We start from the raw sequence: 19493 nt of genomic DNA, 5'->3' as shown, positions 1-19493 counted from the left end.
TGTATAGAGGTTGGGGGAGTGGACTTTCTGACCACTACTTGGTGGTGGCCAGAATTAGAGTTCAAGTAAGATGGAGGAATAGAAGAAGGGAAAGACGAGAGGAAGTAGTTGCAAGGAGAGTGGAAAGGTTACAAGAGGATGAGAAAAAGGCAGAGTATAAGAGAGAAGTGGAGGAACGATTGGGCAAATATGAATTGGAGCAGATGGGAGACGTGGAAGGTGTGTGTAGCATATTTACAGAAGAAATATGTGCAGCATGTGATGTGGTGTGTGGAAGGAAGAGAAGACGGAGGGGGGTGCAAGGAACAGCGTGGTGGACTGAAGAGGTGAAACAGGCTGTGGCACAAAAGAAGAAAGCATACAATGAATGGATGAGAAATAGGGGCGTGGAAGAAGTTGAGAGGCGGAAGAGGGAGTTATATGTAGAAAGAAAGAGAGAGGTGAAAAGATTAGTAAGAGAGAGTAAGAAGAGAGTGGATGAGGAATTTGGAAGGAATTTGAGTGTATAGTGGAGGGACTGTAAGAAAATGTTCTGGAGAGAGGTGAAAAGAGTAAGATAGGATGGAAGTGAAGTTAGCATGGGAGTGAAAGATAAAAATGGTAGATTACTAGTGGAGAAGGGAGAAAAAGTGAGCAGATGGAGAGAACACTTTAAGGAATTGTTGAATGTAGAGGATGGAAGTAATGCGAGTATAAGTGGCTGGGGAATGGCTGGGAGAAGGAGGGAGGTGAGAAGACAGGAAGAAATCAGTAGGATAGAAGTTGTGGAAGCAATGAAGAAAGTTAAATCGGGGAAAGCCCCAGGAATTGATGGAGTGTGTGGTGAAATGCTGAAGCATGGGGGAGAGATAGTAGTAGAATGGATGAATGGATGTGGAAAATGTGCAAATTGGCCTGGGAGGAAGGTAGAGTCCCGGAGGATTGGAAGTCAGGTATAATTATTCCCTTGTACAAAGGAAAAGGGGGAAAAGAAGTGTGTGGTAATCATAGGGGCATTTGTCTTCTTAGTATAATAGGAAAAGTGTATGGTAGGATACTTACTGACAGAGTTAGGGAAAGAACAGAGAAATTAGTTGGAGAAGAACAGGGAGGCTTTAGGAAGGTTGTGTAGATCAGATATTCATTCTTAGATCTTTAGTGGAAAAGTTTCTAGAGAGGGGAAAAAAGTTATATGCGGCTTTCATGGATTTGGAGAAAGCATATGACAGGGTGGATAGACAAGGATTGTGGAAAGTGTTAAGAATATATGGAGTAGATGGGAAGTTGTTCAATGCTGTGAAGAGTATTTACGATGGTGCGAAGGCTGCAGTGCGTGTGGATGGTGAACTAAGTGAATTTTTCTCTTTGAAAGTTGGTTTGAAACAGGGATGTGTCATGTCTCCATGGTTGTTCAATCTGTACATGGATGGGGTAATAAAAGAGGTACAAGGTAGGGTAGTGGATGTTGCAGTGGCCCTGGTGAGAGAGGATAGTGTTTGGAAACTCCCTGTACTGTTGTTTGCAGATGATACTGTGTTGTTGAGTGAAGACGAAGGGGAGCAGCAAGGCTTGGTGGATGAGTTTGAGAGAGTGTGTAAGAAACGGAATCTAAATGTGAATGTAGGGAAGAGTAAAGTGATGGTCTTTGAGAGAGGTGAAGTCAGTGAATGTACAGAGAGGTTGGATGGTGAGGAATTGGAAAATGTGAGTACGTTTAAGTACTTGGGTAGTGTGATGAGTAAGGATGGAGGTTTGGAGGGTGAAGTGCTTGAAAGGGTAGAGCAGGGAAGAAAGGTTGCTGGTTCTTTGAAAGCAGTGATAAGAAACAGGGAAGTGAGCATGGAAGTGAAAAAGTTACTACATGACAGTATTGTGATACCAACTCTAACGTACGGAAGTGAAGCTTGGACGTTGTTGGAAGGACACAAGTCAAGAGTGAGAGCAGTGGAAATGATTTTTTTTAAGAGGAGCATGTGGAGTCACATGGAGAGACAGGCTGACGAATGAGGATATAAAGGAGCGTTGTGGTGGTGATGTGGATGTGATAGGAAGCGTTAGGAGGAACACACTGAGGTGGTTTGGCCATGTGGAGAGGATGGAGGGTGAAAGACTGACGAAGAGAGTGTATGTGAGTGAGGTGGAAGGGGGAAGAGGGAGGGGGAGGCCGAGGATGAGATGGAGGGATGGGGTGGAGAGGTATATGGGAGAGGGGGGTGTGAGTTGGGAGCAGGGCAGTGAAATGGCGGGGGACAGGGCGACTTGGAGGCGATTTGTTTGTGGCCACCCCAAACGGGATTGAGGCGTCTGGCAATAGATAGATAGATAGTGATTATAGACCGTTAAGGAAAACATTGCTGGAGGAAACCAGTAAACAAAAAAGCGAATTATCATTACTAAAGTTATTTCACCTTAACTTGGCCCAGATTTTCGTCCTTTTGCAGCTTATTTCACGTAGTTGAATGACAGGAAAGGACAATACTGTGGTTCTACCTTCTTTCCATAGCAATTCTTCGTGACTAGCATCATATTCTGATGTTAATCTATCTTTACATCTCAGCATTCAAGACAGATGGCAATTTTAGGCCAAATTAGAGCAAAAGATTATCCTTACATGTTAAAAATTGTCAGTGCGTTCCATTCTAAGATCTGAATTAATTTTTTATATCAGCTGCACTGTATTTCCTGCATTGTATCTCTAGCACTATACCTGCCTACCAGTTGCACTATATCCTTCACAACAGCTTCACATCTCACAATACCATATCACCGTGTTTCACTATACTCTTCCAACAGGTACAGTACAGTATAAAGCGAGCTGCACTATACCTGGCTTTGTCCACTCACTTATTGTGCATGTTGCACTGTATCTGTACTGTTATGGTGTCCACTATATCTGCTGCACTATATCTACGTTATAACTTGCACTATCGACATTATAACTTGTACTATACCTACACCATAACTTGCACTATATATTTACACTATATCTGCTGCATAATATCTGCCCTATAATCATCTATTGCACTGTATCTGTAGCATGTCGCATCACTATATTTACAACACTATATCAGCTGCACCATGCCTATCTACCAGTGGGCCTACCAGCTATACTATACCCTTCCAAAACAAACCAAGCTACCAACAGCACACCTCGCACAATACTAGAGCACTATAGTATATCAAAAACTTGCTGTAGGTATATGTTTTATATCTAGCGGGCTGAGCTTCACCAATCAGCTGGGAAACAGACAGCTGAAGTTGCCTAGAATATATCAACCCTGCCTTCCTCTATCCCACATCCATATAATTTTCGCATTACATCGCGCTAGATCGCCATCGTAAATATTATTCTACAAAATAATCCAATGTAAAACGCCATAAGTTATTGTAAACTCCAGAATTATAAATAAAATAGGGGAGCGAGCTTCACCAATCAGCTGGGAAACGACAGAAGAAGTTGCCTGCAATATAACACGTATAGTTTATTTTACCATAAGGGAGTAATATCTCTGGGTTTTATTTACCTGAAATTTATTCAATGGTATATTGGGGGTCTTTTCTGGTATTAGGGCTTTTTGAATATATAGAGATCAGGAGAAATAAATATATTGGGTTTTGGCAGCCCATCCTACCCACAGCTCGACGACAACAAACCATCTTAAGTCCGAGTCTCCCTCACCCTTTCCTCGTATTTAAGGTAGCATTTTAAGTGGTTCCTGACCCTTTAACTGGCTCCTTGGCCTCCCTTTAGGATCCGTGAACCCTTTAACTCCCTTTAGAGCATAAGTAATCGGGCGGGTAAGATGATTTACAGGGTTAAATACGGCAGAGATGTGGGACTTCTCGTGTCACTTTTGTTTGTCGAGTTTAACAGATTGGAGTCGTAGTATTTCCTAGAGGTCAATATTAAGGCTTTACTATAATGTACTTTATTTTACAGGAAGATTAAGGGTTCCCATGGCCGTTGTGCGTGGCTCCTGTGACCTTATTTTTGCGATTAATTCCCCATGATTTATTGACTTGTGTCACCTGTCCAGCCATAGAGACGGTTTTGATATATCACCACAGTTTTTTATTTTTATTTAGCCTCCTTTAGCCCCAAGGCGTCTACTTGATTTATTTCTATTAACTCAGGCTTCAGAAAAGGCTTTAGTGTTTTTCAGTACGTTTAGGATTGGTTGATAAGGTGTTTGTATATCCCCAATGACCTTACATCATAATTAATTTTTAGCCAAATATGTCACTTTAATTAATCTTCTGGCTAACACTATGCACATTAATTATATTCTGGCTAACATCAGGCTTCAGTAAATGATACATACTGTTTCAATAAGGTTAGCCTTGGTTAGGTTAGGGGTAGATAGGGTTGGTTAGATGTTTGTATGGTGTGTTTCTAGTGATCTTATATTATTAACACTTTACCATATGGATGCAAGTTTTCTAAATTTCTTGTTCAGATGGATCATTGACAGGTTGATTAGGATAAGTTAGAAGTTTTGGTCTGATAAGAATTGTGGGCTTCCAGTGTTAGGTGAGGCAACAGTCCTACATAGTTAAGATTGTAGAGGGTCTGGTGATGAAGCGCTGTGTTAGGCTAAGTTAGGTTAGGTTGGGGGTTCATCGGTAAACAAGCTGCTGCCGGCATATACGTAACTTCCTTAAATACCCTACAGTAAGAAAAATGTTTATATTCTATGTATGTTCTCTATACATCTGTTGCCACATGCCTTAATCCCATAAGGGGTGGCCACAAACAAATCACCTCCATGTAGCCCTGCCCAGTGCCACTTCACTGCTCTGCTTCCAGCTCACACCCCCTGCTGTCATATACCTCTCCACTCTACCCCTCCATCTCATCCTCGGCCTCCCCCTCCTTTTTCCCACCTCCACCTCACTCGCATACATTGTCCTCGTCAGTCTACCACCCTCCATCCTCTCCACATGGCCAAACCACCTCAATGTGTTTCTCCTAGTGCTTTCTGTGTACACTTTATGGTATAAAATTAACAAGCAGGTATGTATTACATACAGTTACTTTCCTTAAGAATGTGAGAATGTAAGAAGACTGGTGGAACTGCCATGCCTGTGTTGTAAAGTTTTGCCATATTATTTTGTAGTGAAGGAAATTACATTAATTATATCCTAGCTAGCTCCAGACTTCATTACACACTTCATAATTTTCCAGTGCTGGTATGGTTAAGTTCAGTTAGGTGGTTGTATGAGGTTTCCATGGGTCTTTTTTCAGGATTATTTTCCAGCCAGAGACATCATTTTCATACTCTAGCCACCTTTAGGCTTCAATAGAGGCTGCATAGTGCTTCAGTGTGGTTTGGTTAGGGTTAGGTGGGGTTGGTTAGCTGTTCGTGTGATGTGTATTGTATTTCTCAACCGTATTTCATAATTATTTTCCAGTCAAAACCGTCATGTTAATATTGTTCAAGCAACCTGCAGCCCTCAGTAAAGGTTATATAATTTTTCAGTATGGTTGTTGGGTTAGATGTTTGTTGATGTGCATTTCCAGTGACCTTATTTCATCATTATTTTCCAGCCAAAGACATTAATCTATCTATTACCAGACGCCATAATCCCATAAGGGGTGGCCATTTGACTTTGAGTTATTTGTTTTACGGGGAGGGGCACTAACCCTCCACCAACCCACTTGTTGACACGTAGGGAGCGCGTATGGTTTGGTTATATGGTTACCACCCAGCGTTGTAAATTATTTCTTGGCTTACAGGAAACCATTTGGCTTGTCACTCAATGTAAAGCCACCTGTAAAGGAAAGAAAAGCAATGAGAAGTGACAGGAAAGATGGGAGAAATAGGAAGAGAGGAGGGCAGGCACAGAAAAAGAATGGTAAAGGCTAAGGAAGAAGTAGGCAGCACTACCTCAAGTGAGTGGATAATGGTCGCCACCACCTACATCTTTTTCATTATATTCCAGCAGCCTTCTCTACTGCCGCTACTCTAACCTGGTCTAAAATTATCATCTGTCCATCTTGAGTGCTGTATTGTAAAAATAAACATTAGAATATGGTGCTTGTCATGAGGAAGCGCAATGGAAAGGAGGTAGAGCTGTAATGATCTTTTTTGTCCACTGACCTATAGTGAAATATGCAGCAAAAGAATGAAAATCTGGGCCAGGTTAAGGTAAAAAGAGTATCTCTCATTCTCTGTGAATTATGCTTGTAAATTATTATTAACAATAGATTTTTTTTTTTTAATCTTAGAAGGTGGTGGCAGCATGAGTGAAAGAAGGAGGGAGAATGGAGTGAACCAATGGAGTGTGAGGTGGACAAAGGGCAACCTGATGGCAGACAGGGACATAAGGGATCATTTCATTTGTGGCCACCTCTTTCTGGATAAAAAGTGTCTGGCTATAGGTAGGTGGGTAGATATATAGATAGAGACAAGCAGACCGACCAGAAACAGTAATAAGTATACCGATGGATACAGTTTCTTTGATAGAGAGAAAGATAGACACTTAAGTTTAGGTAGACAGAAATACAGACAGAAATAGGTGAACAGGTGAACACAGATTAATTTTATTGATAGATAGTCACTTAAGTTTAATAATTTTTGATGGGCGTAGGTTAATTTACAGGGTGTACCAATGTCAGGAATTTTATATGCAGTCAGGCCTTAGTTATACCCTTCAGTCTGATGATATAGTGCTGGAGAGGGATGCTACCAAGTTTTACACGAGTTCCCTCAATCCCTTCCCTATCTACAGAAGAAGGAAAACTTTAGCTTGCAGTCCACCAGGTTCTTGTTCAGATGAGCCTGGGATAACAGCTGCTAATACTGCCACTACTGACCTGATGACTTACTCTTTAATTTTATTCTTGCTACCTTCAGAGAATTTTATTTTATCTGCAACATGAACCTTGTGGACTGCAGGCTGAAAGTTAGGTTAGGAGACATATGGTGGTTTAGTTAGTAATGTATTTAAATTAGTACTGAATTTGTGTTGAAAATATTGCCCTTATTTGGTTACAGAGTAGTGCCTATGTGTTGGTATTCTAGTTAACAGGTTAGGTTAGATTAGGGTAGAGTAGGTTAATCTATCTATCTAATCTGTCTGTCTATTGCTAGATGCCCCAATCCCATAAGGGGTGGCCACAAACAAGTTGCCTTCATGTTGCCTGGTCCCCTGCCATTTCACTGCCTTGCTCCCAGCTCACCCCCCCCCCTCCCCTCATAGCTTATACCTCTCCAGCCCTCCATCTCATCATTGGCCTTCCCCTCCCTCTCCTCCCCTCCACCTCACTTACAAACACTCTCCTCATTAGTCTCTCACTCTCCATCCTCCCCACATGGCCAAACCGCCTCAGTGTATTTCTCCTAACGTTATCTGTCACATCCACACCACAACCCTCCTTCACTTCCTCATAATTTTGTCAGTCTGTCTCCCCCTGTAACTCCAACTGCTCCTCTCAAATACCCGTAACTCATTTCCACTGCCTTCACTCTTGACTTGTGTCCTTCCAACAACGTCCAAGCTTCACTTCCATACGTTAGAATTGGTATCACAATACTGTCTTGCAGTGACTCATTTACTTCCATGCTCACTTCCCTGTTTCTTATCACTGCTTTCAATGAACCAGCAACCTTCTTTGTTGTACCCTTTCAAGCACTTCCCCCTCCAAACCTCCATACTTACTCATCACACTACCCAAGCACTTAAATGCACTTACATTTAACATTTCATCCTCCAACATCGCTGTACATCCAGTGACTTCATTTCTCTCAAAGACCATAACTTCACTTTTCCCTACCTTACACATTCATCCAGACTCATTCACCAAGCCTTGCAGTTCCCTATCGTCTTCACTTAACAGTACAGTATCTCCTGCAAACAACAGTACAGGTAGTTTCCAAACACTGCCCTCTCTTATTAGGGCCACATCAACATCCACTCTCTTACCTTGTATCTCTTTTATAACCCCATCCATGTACAGATTGAACAAACATGGAGACATGACATTTCCCTTTTTCAATCCAACATTCAAATAGAAAAATTCACTCAATTTACTATCTACACACACTTCAGCCTTAGCACCCTCGTACATCCCGGTACTCTTCACAGCATTCAACAACTTCCCATTTACTCCGTACTGTATATTCTTAATATTTTCCACATTCCTTGTCTATCCATCCTGTCATATGCTTTCTCCAGATCCATGAAGGCCACATACAACTTCTTTCCCTTCTTTAGAAACTTTTCCACTAAAGACGTAAGAATGAATATCTGATCTATACAACCTCTTCCCTTCCTAAAACCTCCCTGTTCTTCACCATCCAATTCATCTGTTATTTCCCCAACTCTGTCAGTAATAATCCTGCCATACACTTTTCCCATTACACTAAGAAGACAAACGCCCCCATGATTACCACGCATTTCTTTTTCCTCCTTTCCTTTGTCCAGGGGAATAATTATACCTCACTTCCAATCCTCTGGGACACAGCCTTCCTCCCAGCCCAATCTGCACATCTTCCACATCCATTCTACCCACATCCATTCTACCACAGCCTTCCTCCCAGCCCAATCTGCACATCTTCCACATCCATTCTACCACAGCCTTCCTCCCAGCCCAATCTGCACATCTTCCACATCCATTCTACCACAGCCTTCCTCCCAGCCCAATCTGCACATCTTCCACATCCATTCTACCACAGCCTTTCTCCCAGCCCAATCTGCACATCTTCCACATCCATTCTACCACAGCCTTCCTCCCAGCCCAATCTGCACATCTTCCACATCCATTCTACCACTCTCTCTCCCCCATACTTCAACATTTCACCACACACACACACACACACACACACACACACACACACACACACACACACACACACACACACACACACACACACACACACACACCATCAATTCCTGGGGCTTTTCCCATTTTGACTCTTCATTTTCCACATTCCTTGTCTTCATAGGTTAAGTTTGATTAAATTTGATTAGGTTAAGGGATTTGGTTCCTCTAACCATCCATCTTGCCAAACGTGATTGCTGAGTTATAAGAATAGATGAACACCAGAATATGATAATAGTGATGCAGGAGTGCTATGGAGAGGATGTAGAGCAGTAATATCATGTTATTCTCTCACCAAGCTATGTGAAATAAGCTGGAAAAGGATGAAAATCTACACCAAGTTAAGGTGAAAGAAATATACTGTAGTACTGTGTTTAATTAAGTTAGTGTTGATAAAATGACGCTTATTTGGCGATAGAGCATTGCCTGTGTGTTAGTATTCTTCTCTTCACAGCCTAGGTTAGATTAGGTTATGTTAAATTACAGTAGATTGGGTTGGGTCGGGATAGTATAACGTACATGCTGGAACTCTTCTAGGTTAGGTTTGGTTAAGTGAGGTTAGGTTTGGTTAGGTTAGTGCTCTATTGTATTTAAATTAGTGTTGTACATTAACTTGTTAATTACAGTACCATACTTAAATTAATGGTGGGACTCTTCTCACATATTGTTAGATTGTGTCAGGCCAATTTAAGTTAGATTATGTTGGATTAGGTTAGGTTAGATTATGTTGGGTGGGTTAGGTTAGGTTAGTGCTATACCATATTTTAATTAATTCTAGTGTGTCTAATTTAGTGATATATTTAAATTAGTGTTGGTACTCTTCTCTTCACAGGAACTTCTATGCAACATTGAAGGTACAGCACAGGTTCTACGCGCTTATGTCAGTCTGTTCTGCTGTGTAAGACTTCAAACTCTAGGAGACAGTTTTTGTAGTCCCTAGGATTTTAACCCTCCATTAGCACATTCAGTATGGATGCGGAATATCTCAAAGTTGCTAGTTCTTCGTGCAAAAATAAATCTGGGTTATAAGAGTCAGTTGATTGTATGGTAAACCCTCATTATATTAATTGGGGGGAAGGGTAACAAGGTAGCAGATAATTTGATATAGCTGATGTTCATTTGGGGGGACTATAATGACCTTTGGTTCATCTATCTATCTATCTATAGCCCGACGCCCTAATCCCGCAAAGGGTGGCCGCAGACAAAACGCTTCCAAGTCACTCTGTCACCCACCATTTGACTCCCCTCCCCCCAACTAAATCTTGTTTGATGGATGCTTGATGAATTTATATGCTTTCACATATATTTTCATCTTTTGTGGGTTTTATACTGTGTACAAAGTTACTGTATAGATAAATAGTTTCACTTAGTAGTAAACAGCAGAACAGGGAAAGCATCTAAAGTAACTGCCGTACATATTTTCCTTTTCATTCCATCTGGTGGCTGCATCACATCAATAAAATGACCTTTTGTTCTGTATATTTATAATTTTTTGCTAGGTAAACAGAGGTTGATACAGCCAAAATTTGGTATAATGAGGTTCAATACTGTATAGTGAGGGTGTACTGTATTTTTTACTTATTTATTTTTTTATTATTGTACATTATTTGTACCGGTATATGTATATTTTTTACTCTAGTGACTTGTGTAACTCTCGTGTTAATGGAGGGTTGCATGTATAGTTTTTATTTACTTCCGGATCCTGTGAATGTTTGCACTGTGTGGTTGCCAGAGTAGTGACTGCAGGAATAATTGTTCCTTTTTGTATTGTACGAAGAACATGATGTATTAACCCCTTCAGCATGAGAGTGCACAGCCATGAGCAAAGGTTTGCCAACAATCCTTCACCTGCACTGTGTCCTGCCTTCCAGATTTCATTTCTTATTCCTTCCCTAATGATAGAGGAAATCCTTCCTTCACATACAGTACTGTTTTTTTGTGTTTTTCATATTGCTATCACACAGGTACTGTAGTACTAGTGGCTGCAACCCCAGTCTCATCTGAATGTGAACTTGATGGACTGTACGCCAAAGTTACCCTTCTTGCTTAATTTGCCATCTTCCTTTTGGGGGATAAGGAGGAGGTTGAGGGACATTTGTATACCTGGCAAGCTCCACCCCTTAGCCATATTGGTGCCACCACATGAAGGGTCCCTCTCCAGCACCACTGTCACATATAAACAGTTCTTGTAAACACCTTCCATTGCCACAGCCAGCGGAGATATGTTGGTGAATTTCAACTCTTGGCTAGATGTTGCTCAGCATTTTATCCTGACCAGTGCCAGACAAGTATATGCAACAGAGGAGAGGTCCCTCAGTGTGAAGGGGTTAATTTTGTTGTTTCCCCCCAGACACTAGATGGTTAATGCATGACAGTTACCACATGCAAAGAAATCAGAATCTCGGATCTTTTAAACCCTTTGGTTATAGCTAACTCTTTTATGCAATTTAGTTGTGACCCATCACAGTGATAGCTGCAGTGGTACTGTAATTGGAGCCCCAGGCTTATCTGAACACGAGCCCAGTCGACTGCAAGCTGAAGTTGACCCCCTCCTGCAGTGAGCCATTCTCCTTTTGGGGGATTGGTAGAGAGTTGTGGGATGTTTGTATAACCTGGCAGCAGAGCCAGGTGATTAAATCAAGTGGCACTGTGAGGTGTGTCTCATTAACGACTGTGGCAGCCCTTCCTAACACTGATAAAAGTTTCTGATTACTGCATGAAAAAAGTATCACTGTACTGAAGAGGCTAATGGAAATTTTGCATATGTTGTAGATATATGCATGGTGTAGGCTACAGTAAGTCCTGGTTGTGTCATCCACTTTGATGTTCTGTTTTGTTATTAAGTTCATAATTCATCCTTTACCCAATCCTGTAGTGTCCCATCAGGAGCATAGGGGCCTGGGTTAGGTTATTGTGCTTTGTCCAGAGATTTAAGGTGAGGTTGACCTGTCTCACTCATTCCTGAGTGGCATTTTGTGAGCAGTAAACCCCAGTCATTCCTTGGATGTAAACCCTTGTGGACACTATCCGCATGGAGTACCTCATCCCACTAGAACACCAGTTGTCATTTGGTTATATGGTTACCACCCAATGTAGGAAATGGCTTCCCTGGTTACGGGATGCCCTTTGGCCTGTCAGGTGTAGTCACCTAAAAGGCAGCACTACATCAAATGAGTAGATGGTAGGTGCCCCCACCCACCGCAGCTTAGACATGTGAGTACAGTGATCGCTTGGTTATCGCCCATCATTGGTACCAGTCGTGGTGTATGATAACAGAATTGCACTATAACAGAAGCTAAGGGATTTGTCGTAATTGGTACCAGGCATCCCAACTGCAAGCCTAGATTACCCCTTTTATGGCAATTTAGACCCACTAAATACATACATACTGTTACGGCAAGCACCAAAAACACACACAGGCTTGGTTAGGTCAGTAGAAAGCGATGAAAAGGGCACAGTAAGGAAGAAACATGTAACATAGAGGGACCTGTGCTGGGCTTGAGTTAAGGGGTTATGAGGCAAGGGGGTGGAGAGGTAGCAGTCTCCACCACCTGAGATTCACTCCTCAAATAGGGCCTCATCTTTGAACCCCTCGAAGCCATCAGAAACCTTAGATTTTGCACCATCTTTGTTGGCAGAAACCAGCTCAGGTGCAGGATGATGATATGTTTGAGCAGAGGAATGCACTATAATGGCAGAAGCTCAGATTTTCAGTTCACATTGGGGAAAAAAAAATATATATATATAACCAAAGGATCACTGTAATTTCTTCCCTGGTTTGAGGTTAGATCCATTAAAAAAAAACAGAAAAAAAAGAAGAAGACAAAACTAACCAAAAGTCTGTCCAGTTGAGTGGTTCACAGTCATTTACTCACCATCCTAGCTCCTGGAATCCTGGCTCCACCTCACAAGCATAAGTATCCACACTCATGCATTGCGCACCACTCATGGGCTTGCCTTGATATAGCATTAGCAGCAGCTTCACTTCATACCCCCCATCAGTTTTTATCCATCTGTCTGTCTGTATGTTGCCCGGTGCCTTAATCCTGTAAGGGGTGGCCACAAATATATCACATCCACATTACCCAGTCTTTTGCCTTTTGGATGCCCTCCTGTCAGCTCACATACCCCTCTTTCATACATCTCTCCACTCCATCCCTCCATCTTATTCCTGGTCCCCACGTCTTTTCAGTCTACCTTTATGTAATATTAACAGTAACTTCCAACTTTACAGGTGGTTTGAGTGACCTCTCCTAATGGCAGAGGAGGCAGAGAGCTCCCTGGACAGTATGGGAGCGGAGGATGGCAGTATTAATGGGGAGAATGGTAGTTCAGCAACACAGAATGAATGGAAAAACAAAAACAAAGAATCCAGCATTGCAAATTCAATAATGGTCACCAAAGAGGAGGATGGCGGCAAGAAACTGAAGTCTGGTGAGGATGGTAGCAGAAGAGTGAAGTCCACTGAAGAGGGTAACAAGAAACTGAAGCCCAGCGAGGAGAACGGCGATGATGGCGAGGCATCCGGAGAGGCTTCAGGTTCATCCACCAGCAACAGCCGACCTTCCCGGCAACGCAACTACCGTCCCAGGCTGATAGAGTCAAGCTCCAGTGACGAGGAATTCAAGACACTTCGTGAGTTGCTGCCAGACAGTGCTACGGAAAGTGCCACGGCCCCGGATACCAAGGCAGATGCAAAATCAGATGTACCCCCAGGTTCGTATGTTTTGTGAGATTGGGAGGCATTCTGACATGTCTTTCCTATTGATTTGTATTGCATATTGTACATTGATATCCTCTTCATAGCCAAGATATATCTGTGTAATACTGTAGTGAACATATAAATATTTCAAGTTAGAAAATGAATATGCCAGATGCAGATGTAAAGTTGTAAGGAAAATCCTAGTATTCTACAGGTACAGTGAGACCTTGTTGTTGTGGACTTATTGGGGGAAAAGGCAGATGGACCCACTATACTGAACCTGGGCTAGATATACATGAAAATTGATCCTGTAGGTGCCCAACATAAGCCAAGTTCGACATAATTAAGTCAGTATTGTATGGGTTTGGGCTGTGTTCTCTGATGTATAATAGGCCAGTAAGCAATACATAACTAATGTTGGCCCTCACTTCAGTACTGAAAAAAAAAAAAAAAAAAAGGAAATACCAGGCCTGGGTTAGGTATTTGACAAACTTGTCTTGTAGGTCATTGGATGGCTTCCCCATTCCAGACCTTGCTGTAGTATATGACATAAGTTGTCTGGTAGGGTCAGGGGCTCCATTATATCCAAGGTCCAGCTGAAACGGGTCTGTGAAAACAAGGTCTTATTGTGTATATAAATATCATAAGTGAGAATATCAACGTACCACATGCAGAATTAAACTGGTAAAGAGAAGGTGTTACGTAGCCTCATATATTGATGAGTATACACCCCCAGACTCAACCTCAGAAAGGGGAGACACAAGTGCAGACACCAGCCGCGACACAGAGACAGACCACATGGAACCCACCAGCCCCTCAGCCATGGAGACCGGCAGCGCAGCAAGTGGCAACACAGACAACGACAACAACACAGGTAAATTTATATACAGTATTTGTAGGTTTATTCTATCACTTTATTGTATACTATCTATCTATCTATTGCCAGACGCCTCAATCCCGTTTGGGGTGGCCACAAACAAATCGCCTCCAAGTCGCCCTGTCCCCCGCCATTTCACTGCCCTGCTCCCAACTCACACCCCCCTCTCTCATATACCTCTCCACCCCATCCCTCCATCTCATCCTCGGCCTCCCCCTCCCTCTTCCCCCCTCCACCTCACTCACATACACTCTCTTCGTCAATCTTTCACCCTCCATCCTCTCCACATGGCCAAAATGTTAATTGTGATAGTTTCTAACATTTTTGGTGATCTAGGTTGCTACAGAGCATATCAGAACTGTCTGAAGGTATAATAATTAAATTGCTGAGAAAAATGTTTACAGCCACAAAACTGATTTCTAATTTTGCCATAAAAGTTCCTGTTGTTGCTCTGCCATGGTCTGTCTGGCCAAGCAATCCTATCTGACACATGTGAGCAGCCACCTTTCTGTGTCAGACAGTGCCTTACCAGGGCCAGAACAGGGTCCTTCCATATGACAGGTGCAGGGGAAAGTGGAGATGGCATAGCCCTAAAGAGGATGAGCTGTGTCTAGGAGATAAGTATGAGTAGTAGTCTCAGCCCAGACTTTGACTACTTGGTAAATGTGGTTGAGTTCCCTGCCTGGGAGTGTTGTGCAAGGCCACCTACCAGGCCCTGGCATCATATCACTCCCATGTTAGCACCTCCTTTGATGATGGTAACCATCCACCTGCTACCTTTTTGGTGGGCTAAAGGGTGCTACTCCTTGCCCAAGGGTGACCTGGGAATATGTAGGACAGGGGTGTCCATCTTCCATGAGCTGGATACATGCTATGACAGCATACCCTGTTCTGCTACAGTACAATATATTGTAATTATAAAATGGCAGGTTTCATCAGCATTTAACATAAAAACTGTGCATGAAAACCATAAGAGGGTTAATTAGGTAAAAAAAAAAAAATGAAGTAACCTGTTGCCACACAAAACTCTGTATCACTCAGATGAATCCCCGACTTCTGAACACCCACACCGCCGCCCAAGCCGTGGCCGACAGACAATTTTTGGTGGTCTCCTTTCCGACACTGACTCAGAGGATTCGGAGGATGAGGATGCCACAACACAGCAGCCCCAGCGTCAGCAGCGGCGGCGGCGGCGGCGGAACAGCGACAGCCCTGAGGAGGAGGAGGAGGACGAGGCGGCACGCAGGAGGGTGGAGGAGGCCATCGAAAAGGAGCTACGGAGGATCAAGGACAGACCCAAACCCACACACCAGTGGAATTTTGTTGATCAGATTGTTAGGAGGTAAGTGAGGTTGTCAAGAAGAGGAGGAGGAGGAGGAGGACAGAAAGAAGGAAAGGACAAGGAGGAGGAGGAGGACAGAGAGAAGGAAAGGACAAGGAGGAGGAGGAGGATAAAGAGGAGGAAAGGATGGAAAGAAGAACAAGGAAGAGGAGGAGGAGGAATAGGATTAAGAACACCCAAACCTACACACCATTGGAATTTTCTTATCAGGTTTTTAAGAGGTGAGTTGGGGATGCAGAGTGTATTGTTTGGAGATAGGAGAAGTAGGAGGAAGGTAGAGGAGGAGAAACAGGAACAAGGAGTAAGGAGAGGAGGAAGTTACAGAAGAAGAGTAGTGATTAAAAAGTGGAGAAACTAAGTAAAAAGATTTGAAAAACCAAAGAGGAGTAGGAGGAATAGGGAGAGGGGGAACAGGAGAAGACAAGCAGGAGGAGGTGGAGTTGGTGGAGGAATAGGATCAAGGTCCAAACTTAAACATCAGTGGAATTCTGTTGACCAGATTGGTAGGAGGTGGGTGGGGGATGCACTGAGTGTGTTGTTTGGAGATTGGAAAAAATGAAGAGGAGAAGAACGAGGAGGAAGGAGGAGGAGAAGAACAGGGAGGAAGGAGGGGAAGGAGAAGAACAAGAAGGAAGGAGGAGGAGAAGAAGGACAAGGAGGAAGGAGGAGGAGGTGGTGGTAAATGATGATGATGATGATAAAAATAATAACTAATGGTGAATATTATGATGCCTTTCTAATAATCTCTCCTCGACCCATCAGGCAAATGGGTGGTCGCGCCCGCCACCAGTCCTCCATCCTGTTCACCCACCACTACTACGACTCCCTTCATGTACCCAAGCGCCTCGAGTTGATGTACAAGATGGAGTTTCACCGCGGCTGTGTCAACGCCCTCAGCTTCAACTCGTCGGGCTCTAGGCTGGCCAGTGGGTCCGACGACTTTCAGATTGCGGTTTGGGACTGGGCCAGGGAGAAGCCACTAGTTACATTCTACAGTGGACACAGGAATAATGTGTTCCAGGTACAGTAGTAGAGAACTTATTGCAGTACAAACTTAGAAATATGAAATGCTTGGTTCCAAACGTGTATGGAAAGTGGAATATTTTGGAAAGTATAATCATACTGATAATTATGAGAAAATCATGTGAAAAAATTAGCCTACAAGACCATGAACACTAAATGCAGTGAAGTATGTTCTGTTAGTAATATGTCATCTGTTCTTATCATCATCATCTAAACCTGTGTTGCCCCATGAGGAGTGTAGGAGACTGGGGCAAAGCAAGTTGGTCTTGACATTTAAGATGAGAGTGTCCAGCCTTTCTCATCCCTGAGTGGCATTACATGAGCAACAAACCCCAACCACCCCTTGGCTGTGAACCGACACAGGCTTAGTCCGATTGGAGCTCCTTAATTACCCACTAAACCACCAGGCGCCATAGTTTGGTTATATACTGTAGTTACCACCCAGCGTAGTAAATGGTTTCCTGGTGTAGAGGAAACCATTTGGCTTGTCACTCAGTGTAGAGTCACCAATAGACAGAAGGAAGAGGAAAGAATGAAGGAAAGAAAGACAGAAGAGGAAGGGAGGAAAGGGCAGCCATCCGAGAGCAGCACTACATCGAGTGAATGGATACTGAGCGCCCCCACCTACTACAAGTCTGTTGTTATACTTATCCATAAATAAACTGTCTTCAAGTATACATTGATTGTGTGATGACAGATGATATCAGCACCCTCCTGTTGTCATGAAAAAATATACAGTATTGGAAAGTGAAGATTTTTTGAAATCCAATTTTCAGATAAGGGAGATTGTACTGTAGTTGTTTGTTTGATTTTGACAGAAATATTGAGTGTTGTAGAGGCTTTCCGTTATGGTAGAGATGCAAGTGTAACTTATGTGGATATCTGAGTGAGGAGTTCAGACAGGGCAAAGGAGAAGCTGCTAGCTACCTTCAGCAGTGGACACAGGAAGAATGTGCTCCCAGAGTTGACAGACACACACACATTCATGCATATGTCCAAGTACTTCAGCATCTGTGTTGGAATGAGAAGTGAGATGAGGCTGTTTTATAAAACAAGCAAATACAAACACAAACACACACACATAAAGTATTTATTATTGTTGTTGTTGTTAGTCGTGGTTATCATTTGTCACAAAGATGGCTCCAATATTCCCTCCCATCAGAGCAAGTTCCTGCCATTCAGTGATGACACCCACATAGTATCCTGCGCTCGGGATGGCCAAGTGCGGTTGGCCGAGCTGTCATCAACGGGTGTATGCAAGGACACGAGGAAACTGGCCAAACACCATGGCCCCGCACACAAATTGGCCACACTACCCACCTCGCCACATGTGGTGCTTTCAGCGGGAGAAGATGCTCTTGTACTCAGTGTGGACATCAGACAGGAGCAACCCAGCAAGTTAGTTGGTTGTCATGGTTATTTCAGCTTAACGTGGCCCAAATTTCCATCCCTTTGCAGGCCATTTCTCATAGCTCAGTGACATAATAAGTCAGTACAGTGGTTCAGTATCCTTTCAGTAGCACTTCATGATAACTAAAGTCGCGGCGCGTGACTCTGAGGTTGTTATTATCGTGCCCTGGCAACCTATCATCTAAAAGTGCGTTTGATTTCGTGTATAATAAGAGACGCATGTGATTAGTGTATAATATGTTCGTGTATAATAATATTCCTGTATAATATATTCATTCATAATAATATGATACGAAATCGGACGCACATTTTGAATGACAGATTGCTAGGGTACAATAATAACAACCTCAGAGTCGTGTGCCGTGACTATAGCATCGTATTTTAGCGTTAATCTGTTGTTATAATTTACTATTCAGGATGGAGAGCTGGCAGTTTTAAGTGAGGTTAAAGTGAAAAGAGTGTAGTTGGTTTGTGTTCAAGACAGAAGTAGGCCACTCTCTTAACTTGAATACTTTGTCACGGTTGTATGAAATTCTCATTCCTTTTGTTGAGGTGGAATGAGTCTCCTTGGTTAGTAGACAGCACCAATTTAACTACGCTTTGCCATCAACCGAGCTGAAAGGGGTTAGGGATCTTTGTCAGAGTAGAACAAGTGTGTTGTACTGTAGAGTAGTTTGTTGGAGGCTGTTTTGTTCAGTAGCCATCAAATAACATCTATGACCAGTAATGTAAAAGAGGATTCATTCATTCATTGCCAGACGCCATGTATCCCAGACGGGGTGGCCAAGGGCTTAGAGTTAATTGTTTTACAGGGAGGGGCACTAATCCTCCACCAACCCCACTTGACACGTAAGAGAGGATACATGGATTTAATTGGCATAATAGATCACTGAGGAAGAGGGACTAGATACAAAGCCATAACTGTGATACTCCCTCATCGTTTCCAGAGTTGCACTGGTGAAAGGCATCTCTGGCAGCCGGATCTCACTCTACAGCATCCACAACCACCCAGTCAATGAGCACCAGTTCTGTGTCAGCGGCCACGATCAGTATGTGCGTGTGTACGACCGTCGACTGGCTTCACGCTCATTCCCGCTCTTCAAGTATTGCCCCAGACACCTGGTGAGTGGGAGTGGGTGGAGCGTGGGGAGGAGTGGCCGTGAAATAAGAACATCCTGGGTAACCAAAGCCATGATCTCGAATTCCAGTATCAGTCAGTTCAAATAATGCCATACAGTACGTTTTTGAGGTTGATCATGATGCAGCTGATGTTTTAATGGACTGGAAAGTAAACATGCATACAAAATATATATACATACAAATATATATATCATCA

General features: G+C 42.9%; 1 protein-coding gene across 3 annotated transcripts in view; it reads left to right on the top strand.

Annotated features, from left to right (window-relative positions):
- The first annotated feature begins 3625 nt into the window (after positions 1-3625).
- The window catches only part of LOC145394638 (DDB1- and CUL4-associated factor 8-like), a 35433-nt gene continuing 19565 nt past the window's right edge, over positions 3626-19493 (top strand). For 2 of the 3 annotated variants that reach the window (XR_013896475.1, XM_080268430.1), the window contains exons 1-7: positions 3626-3676; positions 13038-13519; positions 14242-14379; positions 15424-15724; positions 16487-16745; positions 17910-18145; positions 19105-19279. Coding sequence is in view for 1 of the 3 variants with exons in the window: in XM_080268430.1 (XP_080124556.1) it covers positions 13060-13519; positions 14242-14379; positions 15424-15724; positions 16487-16745; positions 17910-18145; positions 19105-19279 (1569 nt within the window). In the remaining 2 variants the exon portion in view is untranslated. Of the gene's footprint in view, positions 3677-9635; positions 9702-13037; positions 13520-14241; positions 14380-15423; positions 15725-16486; positions 16746-17909; positions 18146-19104; positions 19280-19493 lie in introns of all 3 variants that reach the window. The other variant, XR_013896476.1, reaches the window with a different exon arrangement.

Source organism: Coenobita brevimanus, chromosome 4 (genome assembly GCF_032717465.1).
Source record: "Coenobita brevimanus isolate Jiangsu-jjx chromosome 4, ASM3271746v2, whole genome shotgun sequence".
Taxonomy (NCBI): Eukaryota; Metazoa; Arthropoda; class Malacostraca; order Decapoda; family Coenobitidae; genus Coenobita; species Coenobita brevimanus.
Note: the sequence above shows the minus strand (reverse complement) of the source record. Positions and strands in the feature narration are given on the sequence as shown.